The sequence below is a fragment of the Motacilla alba genome, chromosome 20 (assembly GCF_015832195.1).
Source record: "Motacilla alba alba isolate MOTALB_02 chromosome 20, Motacilla_alba_V1.0_pri, whole genome shotgun sequence".
Taxonomy (NCBI): domain Eukaryota; kingdom Metazoa; phylum Chordata; class Aves; order Passeriformes; family Motacillidae; genus Motacilla; species Motacilla alba.
Genome location: NC_052035.1, coordinates 9065645 through 9083690, shown reverse-complemented (window position 1 = coordinate 9083690; position 18046 = coordinate 9065645). Strand labels below are relative to the sequence as shown.

At 46.7% G+C, this 18046-nt stretch overlaps 1 protein-coding gene across 5 annotated transcripts; it reads right to left on the bottom strand.

Moving 5' to 3' along the window:
- Positions 1 to 1321: 1321 nt before the first annotated feature.
- On the bottom strand, positions 1322 to 17559 carry LOC119710158. 5 transcript variants are annotated; one of them, XM_038158842.1, is made up of 8 exons: positions 17498 to 17559; positions 6872 to 7052; positions 5003 to 5190; positions 4844 to 4903; positions 4302 to 4652; positions 3546 to 3621; positions 3031 to 3117; positions 1322 to 2312 (listed from the first exon to the last, which is right to left on the bottom strand). In XM_038158842.1, exons 3-8 carry the CDS (start codon positions 5175 to 5177, stop codon positions 1865 to 1867), a joined length of 1197 nt encoding a protein of 398 aa, XP_038014770.1. In that variant the 5' UTR covers positions 5178 to 5190; positions 6872 to 7052; positions 17498 to 17559; the 3' UTR covers positions 1322 to 1864. The 5 variants fall into 5 exon arrangements, with proteins under 5 accessions (XP_038014770.1, XP_038014769.1, XP_038014768.1 ...); XM_038158841.1 differs by lacking the exon at positions 17498 to 17559 and adding an exon at positions 7183 to 7260; XM_038158840.1 differs by lacking the exon at positions 17498 to 17559 and having other exon boundaries at positions 6872 to 7164.
- Between the last annotated feature and the right edge of the window lie 487 nt (positions 17560 to 18046).

Genomic DNA, 18046 nt, shown 5'->3' with positions numbered 1-18046 from the left:
AAGGCCAGGTTGGACAGGGTTTGGAGCAACCTGGGATAGTGGAAAGTGTCCCTACCCATGGCAGGGGGTGGAACAAGGTGAGCTTTAAGGTTCTGCAGGATAAGGCTGGTTGTGCCTCCTCAATCTTCTCTCTGATAAGTTTAACAGTAAAACATCACCTGGGGCATTTCCTTGAGCAGTGATTCCAGCCTAAGGTCCCATGTTTCTGGCAGGGCTGGTGTATTTCAAGGTGTGTTTCTGCACTGAGGAGGTTTTGGGGCAGTTCTGCTCAGTCTCAGTGGATTTTCCAGGACTGGATGCACTCTGGGCTCGAAGTGACCACAGCAGACCTGCTCCAGCTGCTGCTCAGGCCAAGATCCCTACAAAGGAGAAATCATCACCAATGTGTTTGCACAATAGTAAGGAAAAGCATTTGCACTGGGAAAACAGAAGGAATATCTTTAGTTGTTACTTCTGCAATTTAACATGACTGTTAGAAACATCTGATGAAAATAGTGCCAGAAACACTGGCAAGCCTATCTTCCTTCAAAACCAAAACACATCACAGCATTAACCCCACTTTCATGGATGAGCTCAAAAAAAAAAAAAGGCTGAAGGGGAAGGAAAATCCTGAGAAGAACACCTTTCTTTTTTTTTCCCTTTCTAAACAGCTCCTTGTTTGTCCAATACATTTATTTTGCATTATTATTTCTCATGTAACTGTGAAGAAATTAAATACTTGAAAACACAACAAAACATATAAATTAAACCAAATGTTTTGATTAATGCAAACCCACTGGCATTTCTCTTCCTGAATAATTTAAAAATTAAGCTGAGAAAACCAATTCCCTGCCTGAGAAGCCTCTATAAAAGGGAATGTTTGGTATTTTGCAGCACTTCTGTTAAGTGCTGGACTGGTGTCAGCATCTCATTCTTTTAATGCTTAGAACAATTTTAACCCACCCACACTCTAGTTCTGAATTATTTAGGAAAAGATGTGTCTTTCTAGACCTTCTCTGTAGTCCCTCAGCAAAGGGTCTGGTTGTACTTGGCATTTCTTATCTAGGATAAAAATACTGTATTTAAATAACAGTGACAGTGCCCACAACACGTATATCTTTGAAGCAAAGTTGGGCCATATTTTGTCCTCCATTCCTCACTTGTGTCATAAAATGTAAGGCATTTCTCCTGTATGGAAATAATCTGATCTTGAAAGGAAAATTAATGTAACTTCCATGGGTGACCCCTTCTCTTGTTCAGCAGGCTTTTGTTAGGGAAGACAACTCCTCCATATAGCTACATTAAAATAAACAGAAAAAAAATCAAGTTATCTTGTTCTGAATGTTTTAAGATGTCATTTTAATGAGTCTGCCTTTTTGTTAGTGCTGGAAATAAAACATTCACTGTGAGGGAAAAGTAATTATTGTCCCACAGGCAGAACGAGGCAACCAGAGGCAGAGAGAAGCTGCATTAGGTGACTCAGCCTGTCTGCAGCTGGATTCCCTACCCCAAAGCCAACATTTCTGCAGTGTGGAACAGGGCCACCTTCCTGACCCATTCTTGGACTCAAAAGAAGCCCCGAAGCCTTTGAGCACATCATCAGAGTCACAGAGGTGATTCCATGCACCCACAGTGAGGTTTGCACACAGACTGGATGGGAAGGAACTTGCAGAGTGCAAAAACCGAGCCAAGCTGGGCCCAATTCCTGCTTGGTTAATAAGGGCAGAGGTTTGGCAGTGTTTGAGCTGTGTTTAGCACATGGTTTACTTGGGTTGGCTCCTTGGGGGAAATCTACTGAGCGGCAGCTGCTCAGCTCATCTCTCCTGGGAAGGCTGCTCAGGGACACACACAGGAACGGCAGGAGGAGACACCAAATCCCCCTGCCTCAGAGACATTCTGTCTTAAACTTCTGCCTCAGGGCTTTCTGCACGTTCTGGATCTTCTCTGTGATCACAGTGTCACTGAGGTGATCTCCAAACTTCTGCTTCAGCAGCACCCTGATGATTTTGATGCAGCGTTCGTCCATCATGGGCTTCGCCTCCCGGAAGGTGTTGCCCCTGCGCCCCGTGATGGAGTGGCTCTGGATGTAGTCAGAGGTGAAGAGTTTGTAGAGCAGAGTCTTGCAGGCTGTGCTGATTTTCTGGTCAAACCTGATGGTCTCTTTCAGCTGCTCCTTGGTGTAGCCGTTGAAGAGCTCCACCACCTCACATGGCTGTCGGTGGGGCTCCTCCTGGAAGGACAGGGATTCCAGCCTCTGCACCTTCTTCTTCAGAGAGAGGACATCCTGTTGGAGGTCCAACACCATCCTTTCCAGCTGCTCCATCTTCTCCACCCTGAAAAATTAAAGTTGCTCGTGTAAAGGCAAGAAGACACCATGTCCTCACTGTGGATGTCGCTCCTCCACCCAAGCAGTGATTAGATGCCTTCTGCCAGCAGGGCAGGACAACTCCTCTAAACAGAGCATCAACCCTTCCAACTCTTCCTGGATGAGGAGTAAGGCAGGAGAGAAAAATGACATGGTGGACTTTTCAGTGCCCAGGAATGTTCAGTTTAACCTTCAACCCCCCCTTGGCATGCATACATGGAGACTGATGCCCAATTTTCTTCTCAGTTGTAAGGAAAGACATAAAGCCTGTCTTGCAAGTCCCAGGACACACATATTTGTGGTATTGCACAACAGACTTGTGGGAAATGACAATACAAGAACCATAACTTGAATTTTTTGGCACCCATTTCTTTGCAAGAAAACTGTCCCTAGCAGCACTTTATCACTGGATACTGGCCATCAAAGCAATGAGCAATAAAACAAGGAACACACAACCATGTTTTGACTGTTATAGGCAAGAGCTTTGACGTTTCTGCACTGTTTTAGAGCCTTCTCGCAACTCTAAATCCAAGCCCTACAATCACAAACACCTCAATTGTTAAGAGACTCAGCAACTTTGGAGTTTAAAATTGTCCCACTTTGTCACCCATCTGTGATCTCACTGCTCACTCTTGTAGTGAGGAAGAGAACACAGTTAGGAGCAAGTGCTTTATTTTGCTAATTACCTTTCCACCTCACCAGGACTGAAATTTTTGTGAACCCTCTCGAAGCCATCCATCTCTTGCAAAGCATCAATCTTTCGCTCCTCACGGCTGGAAGAAACAAGCAAGTTAAACAGCACTGCCACAAACAGCTTTGTGCTCGTCTCCAAATTCATTCCTGAGGAGGATTATCTGGAATTCAAAGCAAAGTCAATTCTGGTTTCATTTGCAACAAGAATAAAATAGACTGAGAGGGAACATGAGGGGTTCTTCACGTGAACAAACTCCTGTGCATCCCCCTGGCACACAGATATGGGGGACCTCCCACTGACCCACCATGGAATCAGGACTTCAGAGCACAGGCTCATTTCTCTGCTGTATGTGCCCACACAAAGTCCTATTATCTCCTGTGCTTTGGGTTTAGCCTCCATGAGCATCTACTCAAAGCAAGCACTGGCAGAGAATGGAGACAGAGTGGACGGAAATCAATATGTGTGGTGTGAAACATTCAGGCTCCTTACTGTGCTTTCAGGTGTTACCTGTTCAGACAGATCTGCTGCTGGCACGGGGACAAGATGCCATCTGACTTCCTCTTCATTGGAAGGGCAACATAATCTGCAGCAGGGGTGGGAGACAAGCTGAAGAATCAGCTGTTGAAAAGGTCCTGAATCCCTCTGTCTCCAGAACAGGTTATCTAAGCACCCCTGCTAGATTGCATGGCAACACATCATTCCATTTGCATAACAGTGATCCAGACAGGCTCTGCAGGGCTGATCAATGGGGATTTGTTATTGGAAAAAGGTGGCATCTCAAGGGCTTCTGCTCCCAGTGCAAATGATATGGTGGGGGCAAGGCAGGCAGAGCCAACTTGTCTCTGGATGCTGCTGTTAGTCAGCAGGTAAATAAGACACTAGCATATTTTCATAAGTGCATTTAATGGGTGTAGAAGTAGGTGGAAAAATAGGGAAATAGGCAAATCTAGAAGGTTTGACTAATGGAGACACAGGGCTTTTGGGAATTTCAGTTATTCAGACAGGCATTCATTCAGATTGTCTTTTGGCTTGGGGGGAGAGAACTGCTAGCCCAGAGACAGAGCAGAGACCATGCACTGCATCTCCCTTTAGACAGTCCTCTTGGAACAGATCCCCAGGTGGAAAGGACCAGGAAATGCCATCTCTAACCTCTGCAGCCCTGAGACAAAGCCCATACAGCCCCAGAGCAAAGCAGAAGCTCTGCAAGTCCCCATCCCACCCTGTCACTCAGGACCAGGCAGCAGAGCCAGAACCCAAGATTACCTCTGGCAGCTGGACCAGCCCTGTCCTCTTCACTCTGGGAAGTCCCTGGCCCTGGCATGGCCATGGTGATGAAGGAGGATGGAGGTGTGAAGGCACTGGCTGGGTGGGGGGGAGCTGCCAGCGAGCGGGGGCTCCCTGCCACACTTCCCAGGACACGCCTGTCCTTGAGGATGGAGGAGCTGCTGGCATCATGGGGCAGGCTGGCCTCAGCCACCCTCAGCAGTGGCTTTGCAGGATAGGTCCTGTCACTGGGATATTTCTTGGATGCATTCCCTGGGGTCCATTTTGGAAAGGTTTTCCTGGATTTTTTTGGTGGGGATGGCATCATGCTGTGGACAGCTGGTTCTTCTTCTGAAAGGAAGGGAGATACTCAGGACATGCACTGGGGCAGCAATGTGTGTATCTTCCACTCCCACTCAGTGCTTTGTACGCTTTGTGCAGTGATGTGAAATTTATGATGGGACTACAACATGCTCAGCTTCCTCCCACCCGAAAAGCCCCATGGAAGTAGAAAGGTACAATGTTCAAATGCCCTTACTCACTTAACTTCTCCAGGAGCTGTCGATCTTCCAGCAGCTTCTTCTCCAAAATACCTTTATGCTCTATAGGATGAGAAGATCTTTCAGCACTGAACTCCTTCTTGGAAGGTTGCTCCTTAGCAGCCCCAAATTACAAACCCAGGCCAGCAGGATGTCACTTACCACTGATGCCTTCCACCACACCCCAGTAGAGCCCACTGAATCCAGGGCAGCGTGCCAGGACCTGCTCTCCCACGGTGTAGAGGTGGAAGGGCTTGCGGGGCTCCTTGATGTTCTCCATGCTGATGACCCGGCTGCCATCAGGCCAGCTGATGAGCACGTACAGCTTGGATGACATCAGGGCTGCCCACCTGGAGCAGAGGGACAGGATGGGAATGTCACCACAGCGGTCTGGGCTCTCCTGTGGGTGGGAGTGTTCACAAGCTGTGCTCTACATGGGACAGCACAACCTGCAATTATAAAATATTTGGTGCTGCATTTTCTCTACCAGTTATTTCTCTGTTCCCATTCCCACCCTTCTGAGCTGTCCTCATCCTAAAGCCCTTTGCTGGGAGGCTGTCTTGTGTCTGGCTGAGCACAGCACCACATGCCTTCAGTGCATCCAAGTGTCCTCTGCAGTGACAGCCGTGCCAGGTCTCAGCTGGGATCAGGCAGCCCTCACAGCTGACACTTTGAGCAGATGCTGAACAAGGCACTGAGCAGACAGAGTCTGGTTCCTCTGCCCCTGTGGACCATCACAGCTCAAAGGACTTCAGTGAATCTACAGCAGTTTGCTCCAGTGCAGGGCTGTGTCTGTGTGATATCAAGGCAGTGCAGAGAAGAGACTCAAAAAGACCCAGGGGTATTCCAGGAAATGATCATTCCTTTGCCTGCACAATTATTTCCCCCAGTGAACATCAAAATGCTTTGATAAGGAGAACAGAAAATTCCCTTCATTTCACCCATGGGGAAACTGAGGCACACACCAGTGATAGACATGTCTAAGGCAGTCAAGCAACAAAGCTGCAAGGAGCTGGATCCTAAGTCCTAGCCCACTCCTCTGTCCACTGAGCTTTCTCTTTCTGCCCCTGGAACTTCAGACTTCAATCGCTGGAGAAACTGGAGAGCCAGGCTGGTGGGGATTTCCAAAACCTCCCATGCCAGAGGAGCAGCTGAGGAGCCGAGGGCTGCTGAGCTCAGGAGCAGTTTCTTTCCAGCTCCTAAGGGCCCTGGCAGCATCACCCCAGTCCTGCCTGCTCTGCTTGGCAGCAGGATTTGGCAGAAGGGTTCTGGGGACAGGGCTGAGCCCATGTGCTGGGCACCAGGTGGAGAACGGCCACAGTGTCCAAAGAAGATGGGAGGGAGCTGGGGCAGGCAGAGGAGAGTTGGAGCTGGCAGAAAAGGCAACTAGGACCCAGTTTATTCCAGTTTCTTGTTTTGTCTCCACACCCCCATTAAAATCCTGCCTGGAATTGATTCCTCCCACTTGGAAGGTCCAAGTTCACCCTGGAGAACTTTCTCCATCCCTATCTCAGCCATCATCAGCTGCAGCACAGCTCCCTGCAGGAACCATAACTCACCCCAAACCTGCCAGTCTGCCCTGCTGGCACAGTCTCACACCTGCTTTTCTCCAACCCTTTTCTCCTGACTGATACACACCCTGGCATTGATTTTTTTTATCAGGAAGCACCATATACAAATGATCTGTGTGCCTGTCTCCCGACATCCCCTTCCCTGAAGCAGGCAGCTGCCCTCAGCCCTCTCCCAAACACAGGGAAGGCTACAGATCAGAAACTGGGATAAATGCATAGCTGAGCCCTCTCCCTCCCAGAAACAGAGCTCCACATTCCAGACAGCAAACAACCCCAGCCCAAACAGCCCTCTGGAGAGGTTTTCCTTTAACATTTAAAGAAAACACACTCATCTTCCTTCCCCAAACCAGTTGTTCATTTACCCTTATGAATGCAACAAAACTACACAAAATCACAAACAGAGAGAGAGAAAAAAAAAAAGAGAGATCACAATCCTGATAGCAACAGAGCTGCTCCTTGCCTGGTTAGCACTGCTCCAGGTGTTGAATCGTGCAAGATGTCTCCTGTCTCTCCAGGTCTCTGCTGCCTGTTCCAGGAGAGGAGGTGGCCGGACACTTCCTTGCCTTGGGCTTGTCCCTTCACCACAGGTCCTTGTCAGGTCTCCTTTGTCTGGCTTGGAAAGCTCCTACCTGCTGTCCCCACTGCAAAGAAAAAAGAAAGAGCTTTTGCTTTCTTTTTTCCTGGTTGTTTTGTTTCAGCATTATTATTCCTGTTCTTTTCCCATATACATATATTATTTTTTCCTTAGCTTGTTTCAGGTCTGTTTCTTACAGGGAGAGAGAGCAGAAGAGAAGAGAAAAAGCCTTGGGTTTTTTGGAGCATGAATAAACCTTGCATTTCCATGAGTTATTCATGAATAATTCATGAAAATGCATGATTAATTCAGGTTCATGAATTATTCAGGAATAATTCTCGAACATTCCTGGTTAATTCATGCTCACACAGCGAGTGAGTCAGGCTCTAGGGCTTGGAGAATTCCTTTCTCCCTGAGACAGGAGAAGAGAGGCTTAGAGAAGCTGCATTGTGCACTTGCTGTTTACTGCCTCTGAGAAGAGAACATATTTTGGGCCCTTTTTGAAACAAGGACTTGAAGAGAATTGAAATGCCTGCAGCCTCCTGCCCACAGAGGAATAACACAGCACCAAAAGGAAAAAAAAAAAAAAGAGAGAGAGAGAGAGAAAAATTGGACTTGCTCACAGAGGAAAGCCTGGCAGCTAGTTTTATCCCCTTTCAAAGCATCTTACTACCCCCACCTCCCTGGTTAAGATACATCTCACTGCTTCAGTTTTTACCTGCTGTGCAAAAAAAGGATCATCTACATGGGTTTCTGCTTGAGGAGTCAAAAGGAATTCCCATTCCCGTGCCCATCCGTCCCTCAGTGTGTGTGTGTGTGTGTGTGTGTGTGCGCACAGTGTCTTCTCCCAAGTAACAACCAACAGGGCAAGAGGAAACGGCCCCAAGTTGCACCAGTGGAGGCTTAGAGTCGATTTTAGGAAAATTTCCTCACCAAAAGGGTTGTCCAGCCCTGGCACAGGCTGCCCAGGGCACTGGAGTCACCATCTCTGGAGGGATTTAAAAGAAGTGTGGATGTGGCAGCTGGGGACATGGTTTAGTGGTGGGCTTGGCAGTGCTGGAGGAATGGTTGGACTCCATGAACTTTGAGAGCTTTTCCAAGCTAAACAATTCTTGAAAAGCTCCTTGACTCAGTGTCCCAGCCAGGGTGAGCACTGGTCATGGCACTGGCTCAGCACATCCAGCCTGGTGCTCACACCTGGCCATGCACAGCTCTGTTTCTCCCAAAAATATCACTGCTGCAGTGCCTGGGATTCCCCAGTACTGGGCTTTTTATCCCTACTACATGGAGGATCACATGGCATGGCAAAGGATGGATCCCATGGAGCCAGCCTGCCATGATCCAGGCTGGACATCAGCAGGGGAAGGTGCAGTGCATTGTCTGCATCACCCAACCACTGGATGAGATGGAAAAACAGGCAGGGAGTGACTCCAAACAGCACTGTCTGGTTTATCTTAGCCAAAAGCAGCACTGGAGGTTGTTGGGAGAAAGGAAGAATTCAATGTTCAGTGGCATATTGGAAAAGAACCTTGATCAGATTCACAGAGTAAGAAAAATTCTGCATCCCTGATTTGCAATATTTACAGCTAAAAAATACACCTGTCAGCCCAGGTAAAAGCAGATCTTCAATGGAGAGCTGGTTGGGATTAGGTAACAAGCAGATATGAATAGGAAAGCAGCAGTGTGTGACTCCTGTGTTCTGAGTTCTGAATGATGTTGCTCAAGACTGAGAGCTGCATAGTAATAAGAAAAGGAAAAGCAATGATGAGAAAAATAATAGAGATACACAACAACGGAGAGGAGATTGGATTCTGGTTTGAGGCAGGACTTGGTTCCAAAAAAATCTGCCTGGGAAGAGGGCTGGCTTAAACTAGCATTGTTTACTTTTCCTTTGAAGAACAACAATATCCAAAACATAACAGATGAATATTCCTGGGGTAGAGGTTGGTAATTCAACTGCAAACCACAGGAGAGGAAGGATTGCAGGAACCACAAGAGGAAGACAAATTGTAGTCTCATCAAACAACAGAAAAGTCAAGTGCCTGTGTATAAATATACAGCATTTGTGTTGAATTATTCCAGGAAAATGCAAGTCTGAAGTGAATCCCAGGTGTTTGACTTCATGAAAATTAGCAAGCCCTGATTAGATTTCCCTCCCAGTGGGTGAATATGAAATCCCTGGGCCGATGCCTCAGTTCTGGGTGACTGTATTCAGGAACCTCTCCCCTGCATCTCCCATTTTTCTGAAAACAAGTCCCACACAGTGGCCCCAGAGCCACCACATGTCACCCTCTGAGCTGCACTGCTGAGATTTAGATTTCAGCCACGACTGAAGAATAACAAAGGCTCCTTTGTGATTCTACCCAGAGATACAGCTGGGAACAGCTTCAGCAGCTGTTTGAGCACCTGCCCAGGTCTTTATCAGAACAATCTTAATTGATGTTGGAAGGGATTGAAAGTGCAAACACAGGTGGTTTTCATCCCCTTCTTCACTTAACCTCAACAACATAGCTCTTCTTTTGGCTGGGTTCAGCGGCCCAGTCATAGAATTCTAGAATGGTTTGGGTTAGTAAGGAACTTAATCTCATTCCATCCCCCCTGCCCTCCACTATCCCAAGTTGCTCCAAGCCCTGTCCAACTGGCCTGGAACACCTCCAGGGATGGGGCAGCCACAGCTTCTCTGGGCAGCCTGTACCAGGGCCTCACTGCCCTCACAGAAAAGAATTTCTTCCCAATATCCATCTAAACCTGTCCTTTGTCAGGCTGAACCCATTCCCCCTTGCTCTGTCACTCCAGCCCCTTGTCCAAAGTCCTTCTCCAGGTCTCCTCAAGCACCTTCAGGCATTGGAAAGAGTTCAAAGGTCTCCATGGAACTTTCTCCAAGCCAAACAGTCCCAGCTCTCTCAGCCTGTCTCCAGAGCAGAGCTGCTCCAGCCCTTTGAGCATCTTCATGGCCTCCTCTGGACTGGCTCCAGCAGCTCCACATCCTTCACCAATTCCAGCAAGCAGCCAGAGTTCAATAATTGAGAGACAAGAGCTACATGGTTCATTAATTTTTATCAACACGATGGCATGGCACAGGAACCCTCAAGCCCTGTGGTTCTCTGAGATCAGCTCTGCATCCCTCCCATGCTGCCAGGAGAAGGGGAGGGTATCAGCAGGAGGGATCAGCACTGCCAGGGCAAAGGGTGGACAGAGACCTGCCTCGTGTAGGGTGGCAGGGTAGCTGATGGAGTCATCAGGATGGATCTGGGGGACGGTTTTGCATTCCACGAGGACAAACGCTGGAGTGTAAGGCACTGTGTGTTCCCCAGAGCGACCACCCGGGGGCATTTTGCATTTGTAATGAAACAAGTACAAGACCCACCTCTGCCTGCGTTCCCGGGAACAGTGAAATACGATCCAGGCGAATGACGCTGGAGTTAACTGCATTTTAATTAAAGATTGTCTCTTTTCTAACAAGCCAGAAAGAAGCTCAGTTACACAGACATGGGGAGCAAAGCCACCACGACGGTCAGCAGCCAGTTAGACCCTTCAAGTCCTACCTACCACAGTTTGTTAAATTCTTTCTGGGTCAGAGCTCTTCCCTGTTATTCCTCATGTGAAAGAGACCAGAAAACAATGAGAAAATCAGAGCCTAAATGCACTGGGCTCAGCTTTGCAATGGGCTCTGCACAGAGTCCACTGGCTGTAAGGGCTTCCCATTTACCTAATGCAAATTCTTATTCCTTCTCTATAATTGCCCTGAATTAATTAAGATATTTTTAGAGCACAAGGTATTTTATTTCTCTTCAGAGAAGGGTTTCCCCTTTGTAATCCCATCCCAAATCCCCTTTCTTTTAACCTTAGCAGCTTCCCACTATTTTGCAAATCCTTTTTTTTCAAGCTTTCTGTATTTATTAAACCTCTGTGCTCTGCAATACCTGATTCCTTATCTACTTGGCTGGCTGATTTCTAGGGGTTCCTTTGTGAGCTTGGCAGTGAGATAGCAGCAGCACAGTTAGCAAAAAAAAAAAAAAAAAGGGGGGGGGGGAGATCACCCAAAAATAAAAAAAAAAAGAAAAAAAAAAAGGAAGGAACCATAATTAAGGGAGGGCAGCAAGACATAATGGCTTTCAAATATGCCCAAACCTTTTTCTGATTCTCTCAAGTATTTAGCATTAGCCACTTTTTAGTATTCAAGGGAACCTGAAGGGGACTAGCAGGATTAGCCAAACTACGGAGGTACCAGAAATCAAATAATAGATCATTTCCATGAGACTGAAAAGAAGGAAAGTATTTTACATTGCAATTACAGCTGAAGGTACCTGGGAAATATCAACCCACTTAAGTATCTGAGCAGCTCCTGAGAAAGTGGCAGGACTGACCATACTTTTTCAATAAAGCACAGGCTTTAGTGCCACAAAATCAGGGCCAAAAAGCAGAAAAAACCCTCAATTTTTTACTTAGTAACAAGCCCCACTGAAAGGGATCCCAGCACATCATCTCACTGAGGGAGGAAATAATACAGCAACAAAGGGCTGATGTGGAAAATTCATATCATCACATCCTGGGGGCTCACCACCCTTTTCCACACCATTCCTGAATGGAAAGGTGCTGGAGGGATATGAGGTCCGAGCTTGGGAGCAGCAAAGCCGAGTGTTGGGCTGGCAGGGTGCCAGCAGCTGCTCCTGCTCCGAGTCACTGCCCCGTTACCTTGGCAAACACAGCCACAAGTACCTGAGAGCAGCTCCAGCACCCAGAGAACGTCTTGTTTCCTGTTACTCCAGCAGCACAACCCTGATTACACATTCTCCCCCTGCTGCTAATTAATTAAATAAAATCAGGAGCACGTTAGCAGTTGCAGAAGGGACTCACCAGTTGGCACACACTGCCTCCAGCCCCCTCCACATCATCCCTGTGGAACAGAGCTCTTTTTCCTCAGCATTTCAGGGCTGGTGCTCCCCCTTTCCCAATGTTTGCCCTGTTTCTGGCAGAAGGCACCAAAAAGAAGTTATTTGCATTAGGAGGGAATGTGTTTTGGGCTGATTTTGTACAAGAAGCCAGGTGGGACCTCCTCCCTCTCCCTGCTGCCTTGGGCTGCCACACTGTGGGTGGGAGTTTGTGCAGCAGCACCTGATCCTCTGCCAGAAAGCATTAAACCCTCTGATTTCATCTCACAGCACTAATTACTTCTCACAGGGCCTTCGATGCTGCTGAGTAACTCATTAAATTCCCTCTAACCTGTCACAGCTTTGGCTGGGGGCACAGGGCCCGTGCAGGCCCGGGTGGCTCCTGCAAAGCCACGCCGGTGCCACCAGGCAGGCAGCGTGTGGCAGGCTGCTCCCACCCAGGACACCATCCACAGGGGTGCAGAGAGAATGGAAAGCTCTGTCAAACATGCTGCAAAATCAGGCAGAGAAATTGCCCTTGACCAGCTGTCTCTCCAGGCCCTGCTTCCAGGGCCGGCTCCAGCAAATGGGCTCTTGTGTGAATAGATCTGTCAAAGCCCATGGGAGCAATTCCCATCCCAGCCCTGCCTACTCGAAGTGGCTTCATTTTGGTACCTGACTACTTCAAAGGTGAAAGCATATTCTCTCTAATTTGCTAAATTGACAAATTTACTCCTCTCAGGAGACAATCTCAATTAAATCTTCTACCTCTTTAGCTTTGTACACTCAGCCCATAACATGGAAAGATTTTACCTTAATTTCCTCTCCAGGAAAGAAGTAATTGATCTTTTATTTGTGGCACTTTAAATTGGCATGTTGACTACAAAAATCCACTGCTCATCACATCAAAGGTTGATCCAATAGTGCCAATTACTCCAGTAATGGAGATCTTTAGAGGGATGGGTGGAAGGGAGAGGATCAAAATAAATGGGTCTTCTCAGAGAAAGAAGCAGAATCTGGGAAGAGGGTACAGCTTTAAATTAGGATATCTGCTGTGCATGGCAAGAATAACACAACCCATTCCTCATCCTGTCTCTGGATGTGATTCAACCCACTCGTCCCCAGCTCTGGAGGTGTTGTGCAGAATCTGGTCCTCACTCCCCTGGCAAATGACAGAGCTGAGCTGATCTCAGCCTGGAATCCCTGTGGATTGACAGCAAGGACTTCTACAAGATGTAATTCATGTGTTTGTAACAAGCACAGCATCCACTGGCAGGGAATGATTAGCTCTTCATCCTGCCCACTCTCCAGGTATTTCTCTAGGAAAATCCACTCTCTAGAGCAGACAAAGCAGTAGGGATGGAAGGTTCTGTGTGCCCCAAAAAGCCGTCAGCCTGTTCATCCCACAGCTCTGCTACTCACAGCCACCAGTTCTGCACAGAGCAAGCAGCAAACTGGTCACTACCAGCACTGCCTGTGGTCTGAACTGGGAACTGTGGATCACCATCAAGCTTCAAGTGTTTTCCAGTGGGAAGTATTTTACCCAGATCCCTACAGATTCTGGTTCTGGGTCAGTCCCACAGCAGGTCTGGGGAGTGTTGAGGTCAACAGGGTCTCCTCAGGCTGCAGCTGGAGCTTGGGGCCTCCTTCCAAACTACAGCACAGTAAAAAATATGCACTAAGGCCACAAAGAAAAATCCTCTGCTGAGCCTTCTTTGGTGTCTCTCAACTCCTAATTCTGACTGTAAAATGCTGTTTGGGAAGATCAGACTGATCAAAATCAGGACATTTTTGCGGATTTTTGTAATAATGCTTTTTGAAGGCCTAAGATGGAGGGATTTTCACTGAAGTCATTATTTCTCTTCCAGGTTTTTCAGCATACTGTTGTTTTGACTTTCCACTCTTATCTCCTGGCAACTTTTACCTGCCCAGAGGCAATTGTTTTGCTGACAGCTGCCATGCCCATGTGCCATTTGCTGAGCATCACCTGCATGGGGCCTCAGGTGCTCATAAAGGAAAACTCACATCTTCATATTCCTTGCAGAACCGAGGAAGATCTTGCTTGCTCGGGGGGCAGTGGAAGAGTTTTCTATTCAAACCCACTCTTTGTGGCATCACTGATGTATTTTTGACTCAGAGAAATCTGTTTATTTTCTGCTCTTAAATAAGGAGTGAGCAGCTCCATGAGCAACACCACAGCAGAGGAAACAAACAGGCTGATACTCAAAACACCATCTCTGAAGGGATTGTGCTCTGCTTTTCAGATGAGATTAAGAGCTCAATTACAGCAGAGAAAGAGGCTTTCATTAAATCACACATAGAACATAATAAGGACAAATTACAAAGCTCTTCAGAAGCAAATCTGTGTCAGACTGCTGGGTAAGGAGGCCCTTTAGGGGAGGCCTTCAGAGGTTTCTCCTGCCCTTCTGAAGAAATGAGTCCTACACACCTCATCTCACCACGTTTTTGAGGAAAGCTCACAACCAGAATCCTATGAGGCATCCAATTCTCTGAATGCCTCTCTGCCAGTGGCTGAGATGAGCAGTACAAGCAACTACCCCCCCATGTTTGTAAAGAGTGAGGTGAGGCCTCAGGCCAGTGCTGATGTGCACAGTTCAGAAGTGCAATAGTTGGTTCTGCTAACACAGGAAAAGCCCAGAAGCTCAGTGTTGTCTCAGTCCTCATAGTAAGAGGAGATGGCATGTGGAGTTTAAAGAATTTTAAGGCCCAGTGGCTAAGGGATGAATCAACTACCTAATGCCAGACCCTGGACATACTGTTTAATTCCAGCATTCCTGCCATGCTCTCCTGTCTGCAAAAGCCTCCACCAAGAAACCTGCAGCTAAGGAGGTGAGGAAAGAACAGATTCAAGCCCCTCAAGCAGAGGAGAGAGCTCCGAGACCCTCAAGCCAGAGAGACCCCTCCCTGAGCAGCCAGGCTGCGCAATCTTTCAAAATCAAAGCTCCAGTGTGCAAATCCCAGGCACAAACAGACAGAAATACCCACTGGGCTCTGGATTTGCAGGTGACTGTACAAGAGTGAACCTGGAGCTGAAGGATTGGATGCTTTTCCCTCCCCAGAAACCCAAGGCAGTGCATGGCAGAGCTCAAAGTGGACAGCAAAGGGTTACAGAGCTGCCCAGAATCCTGCACCTGGGAAAGGGGAAGTCCAGGTTCAGTCACAGAGTTGTCACCACTTGATTTTGTTCCCTTGTTATTCTGCTCTCCTGGAATATATTATGGTTAATTAAAGGCAGTTAGCTAATTGGATTGTAAGCAGGTGCTGGTTAAAAAAAACCAAACTACTGCTCCCCTTTGAAATACCAGACAGGAAATTCATTGAAATTCCCTTTGAAAAGACATCCCCAAACCTCCTAATCTGTTGATGAAAACAGTCAAGCAAAAGTAAAAAAAAAAAAAAAAAAAAGAACAATGTTTTTCATGAGGTTTCACAACTCAGGCAACTGCAACCCCCATCAAGCATTAGGATTGAGGATCATCATTCCCACACCAGGAAACCTTTCAAAGTCTCAAAACCTTCACTGAAAAGTAGTGCCAGAATGCCCCAAAGCTGAACAACACTCCCATGAAGGCATATTTCCACCAAGGCCAGGATGAGATGAGTAGCAGAGGACAACTTGGGCTCTTCAATAGCCAAACCTCAGAGCTGAGAGAGGATTTAATCCTGATATCCCTCTAGTTATCCAGAAAAGGATCAAGACATGTGAGGGAGCTCGGAAAGCCAGAGTGCTCAAAACAGCAGCATGAACGCAGAAGGAAGAAGGGAAAATACAGCTGGATACTTCCTAATGCTCTTCTTTGGACTGACCTGAGTGTCTGGTGCAGTGAGTCACAGACAACTTGCTCTAAACATGGGTGGCAGAACTGAAAATGCTCACTGGTATGCAACAGAAAAAATTAAGAGCATATAGGAGTGAGTGTAGTCACAAGGACCTGGAGAAGAAAGAGCCCCAAAAGGCCAGACATGATGTAATATCATCCATAATAAGGGTAAAATATGTGTTGCTATTCATCATGTATCCAAAGAATTATAGAATGGTTTGGGTTGGAAGGGACCTTTAAAGGTCATCTGGAATGACAGAGTACTGAAAGCAAGAAAAAAAGCAGTATCTTAACTGCCAGGGAAAACTATATTGAAAGCAACCTAAGATTAGAGCCAAAACAGCAACATCTTATCTTTGAACTAAAGATTTATCAATAACTAATGCTGTCTGCCACTGAGGGGCACACTAAGCCAGAATCCCTCCACTCCAGTTTTGCCATGCTGTGCTATCAAAGCTCCCCAGCTCCTGCAGAAACTGGACTTTGTGAGGTGACTCCAGCATGGCAGCAGCCCAGGTGAAGCACCATCACTTCTACAAAACGAGTCAGTTTTTACCTGAACATCAAGCAACACTAAACTTCTCTGGGAAGCACTGGGTGCCGGATAATCAGGGACAGAAAAGGAATGTGTCTGTGGAGCAGAGGGCTGGTTAAAATTCTCATGAGGTTGTTAACAGCTGGTTTCATTAGTCTGCCTACAGACAATCGTAATTACTTAGCAGCTACTGCAGGGTGAAAAGCCATTTCAGTTTATTAATGTTCTCAGAGCTGCAAACCTGGCAGTGAAATTATTTTTAAAGTGGCTTGTAAAGTTTGTGTCTTCTCGAAGAACATGTCAGACTGATAGACCGGGGTGGGAAATTTATGCCCCAATAAAAGGGAGTTTGAATGCAGTTTAATAGCACTTGAAATGTTCTGCTCTGAAAAACTGTCCCCAAAGTCCAGGTGGACCTTTCTCCAGTGGAACTCTTTGAAATTTGTAGAAGCTGTAACTTTGGCATTAATTTTACAGGAGCATTTATAGCCCAAGGGTCAAGACCAAAGCCATAAAATGCTGCTCAAGCCCTGAGCTTTCTCAAACCAGAGGTAAACTTGTATCTAAAGGCCTGCCTGGAGCCCAGGACCACTAAATTTGCTCTACTAGAATTGTGTTATAAAGCTTAGCCTACAACAAAGGTAGACTTTTATCTTAGCTTAGTTAAATATTCCCCCTAAACCAGCATAAATTTTAATTTCCCCGCTATAATTCATGGTTTGTCCACTCCTAACTACTCTTTCTTCTTGCCCTAAGCACAATCCTTACACATACAATAAGTTTGATGGCTCCCATTAAATTTATTATTCTACAGACATATGTTGGAATAAAGTTTACCTGAATGAGAGCTTTATCCAGCTCCTGCCAGAGCTAATGGAGAAGGTATTTCAGTTTATTCAAAGCAGCTGTTATCTCAGAAAGAAGATCATGCTTAAATTATAATAAAAGTTCTGCCAGACACAGTGTTCCTTTGTTTCTCCCAACCATTCACTAAAAGCCCTCAGTCACTTAAGAGCTTTTTAAATCATTTCTAGTATTCACTACATGGCCAATTATTAAAAGAGCTCTGACCCTGCAGTGCAGTTAATGACCATCTCCGACATATTTCTTACATGCATTTTTTTCAACATTTCCTTCAACCGTAGCTAACCAGGTGCCTTGCTCTTTTTATCTCCTGTTTAATCCATTTACTCTCATCCTCCACGGCACAGCACACCATGTTTCCACAAAACCAGCCTGCACCAGCCACTATTTCACAACTCACCCATAAAATCCCACTCTTTCACACTTCTACCTCTTCATCTTCCCATCCAGGGAGGGGAGTCAAGGTCAGCCAGATGCAAAGGAAGTGTTTGAAGCTCAGGTGTGATGAGGCAGTGATTGCTTGATGAGCACAGGAGGAGGAAAGGTCTTGGCTGTGCCTCGGTTCTTAAATCATCCTCAATTGTGCAGGAAAGTTAAGGACAGAGCAGTGATGCTCCTCTGACCAGCTTCCGCCTGGCATTGTTCCTGTCATGAAGTTAAAGACAGGCAGGTCACACACATTCTCTTACTCTGACTCCTGCTGGGATGACAACATTGAAAAATAGAAAAAAAAAAACAATTATCAGGGATTTTCATTGTGTGAGCTCAGGATTCCCCATGCTCTCGCAGAGGGGAAATGTTCATCAGGCAAAGGATATGAGAAGGAGCCTCAAATTGCCCAAAATCCCAGTAGAAATATTTTTTCCCATGGAACCCTACACCAAAGCTGGTCACACTTCAGGTTTGTGCACCCAATTCCTGATGTGCATCTCCCAGGGGGGTGTTCCCA

Excerpts from the sequence above, each read along its gene's own strand:
- LOC119710158 (XM_038158842.1), bottom strand. The coding sequence starts at position 5,177 with ATGTCATCCAAGCTGTACGTGCTCATCAGCTGGCCTGATGGCAGCCGG. Across the intron at positions 4,904-5,002 it reads TGTGGTGGAAGGCATCAGTG|AGCATAAAGGTATTTTGGAG; the intron begins GTAAGTGACATC and ends CTCATCCTATAG. Across the intron at positions 3,622-4,301 it reads GGCTGGTCCAGCTGCCAGAG|ATTATGTTGCCCTTCCAATG; the intron begins GTAATCTTGGGT and ends CCCCTGCTGCAG.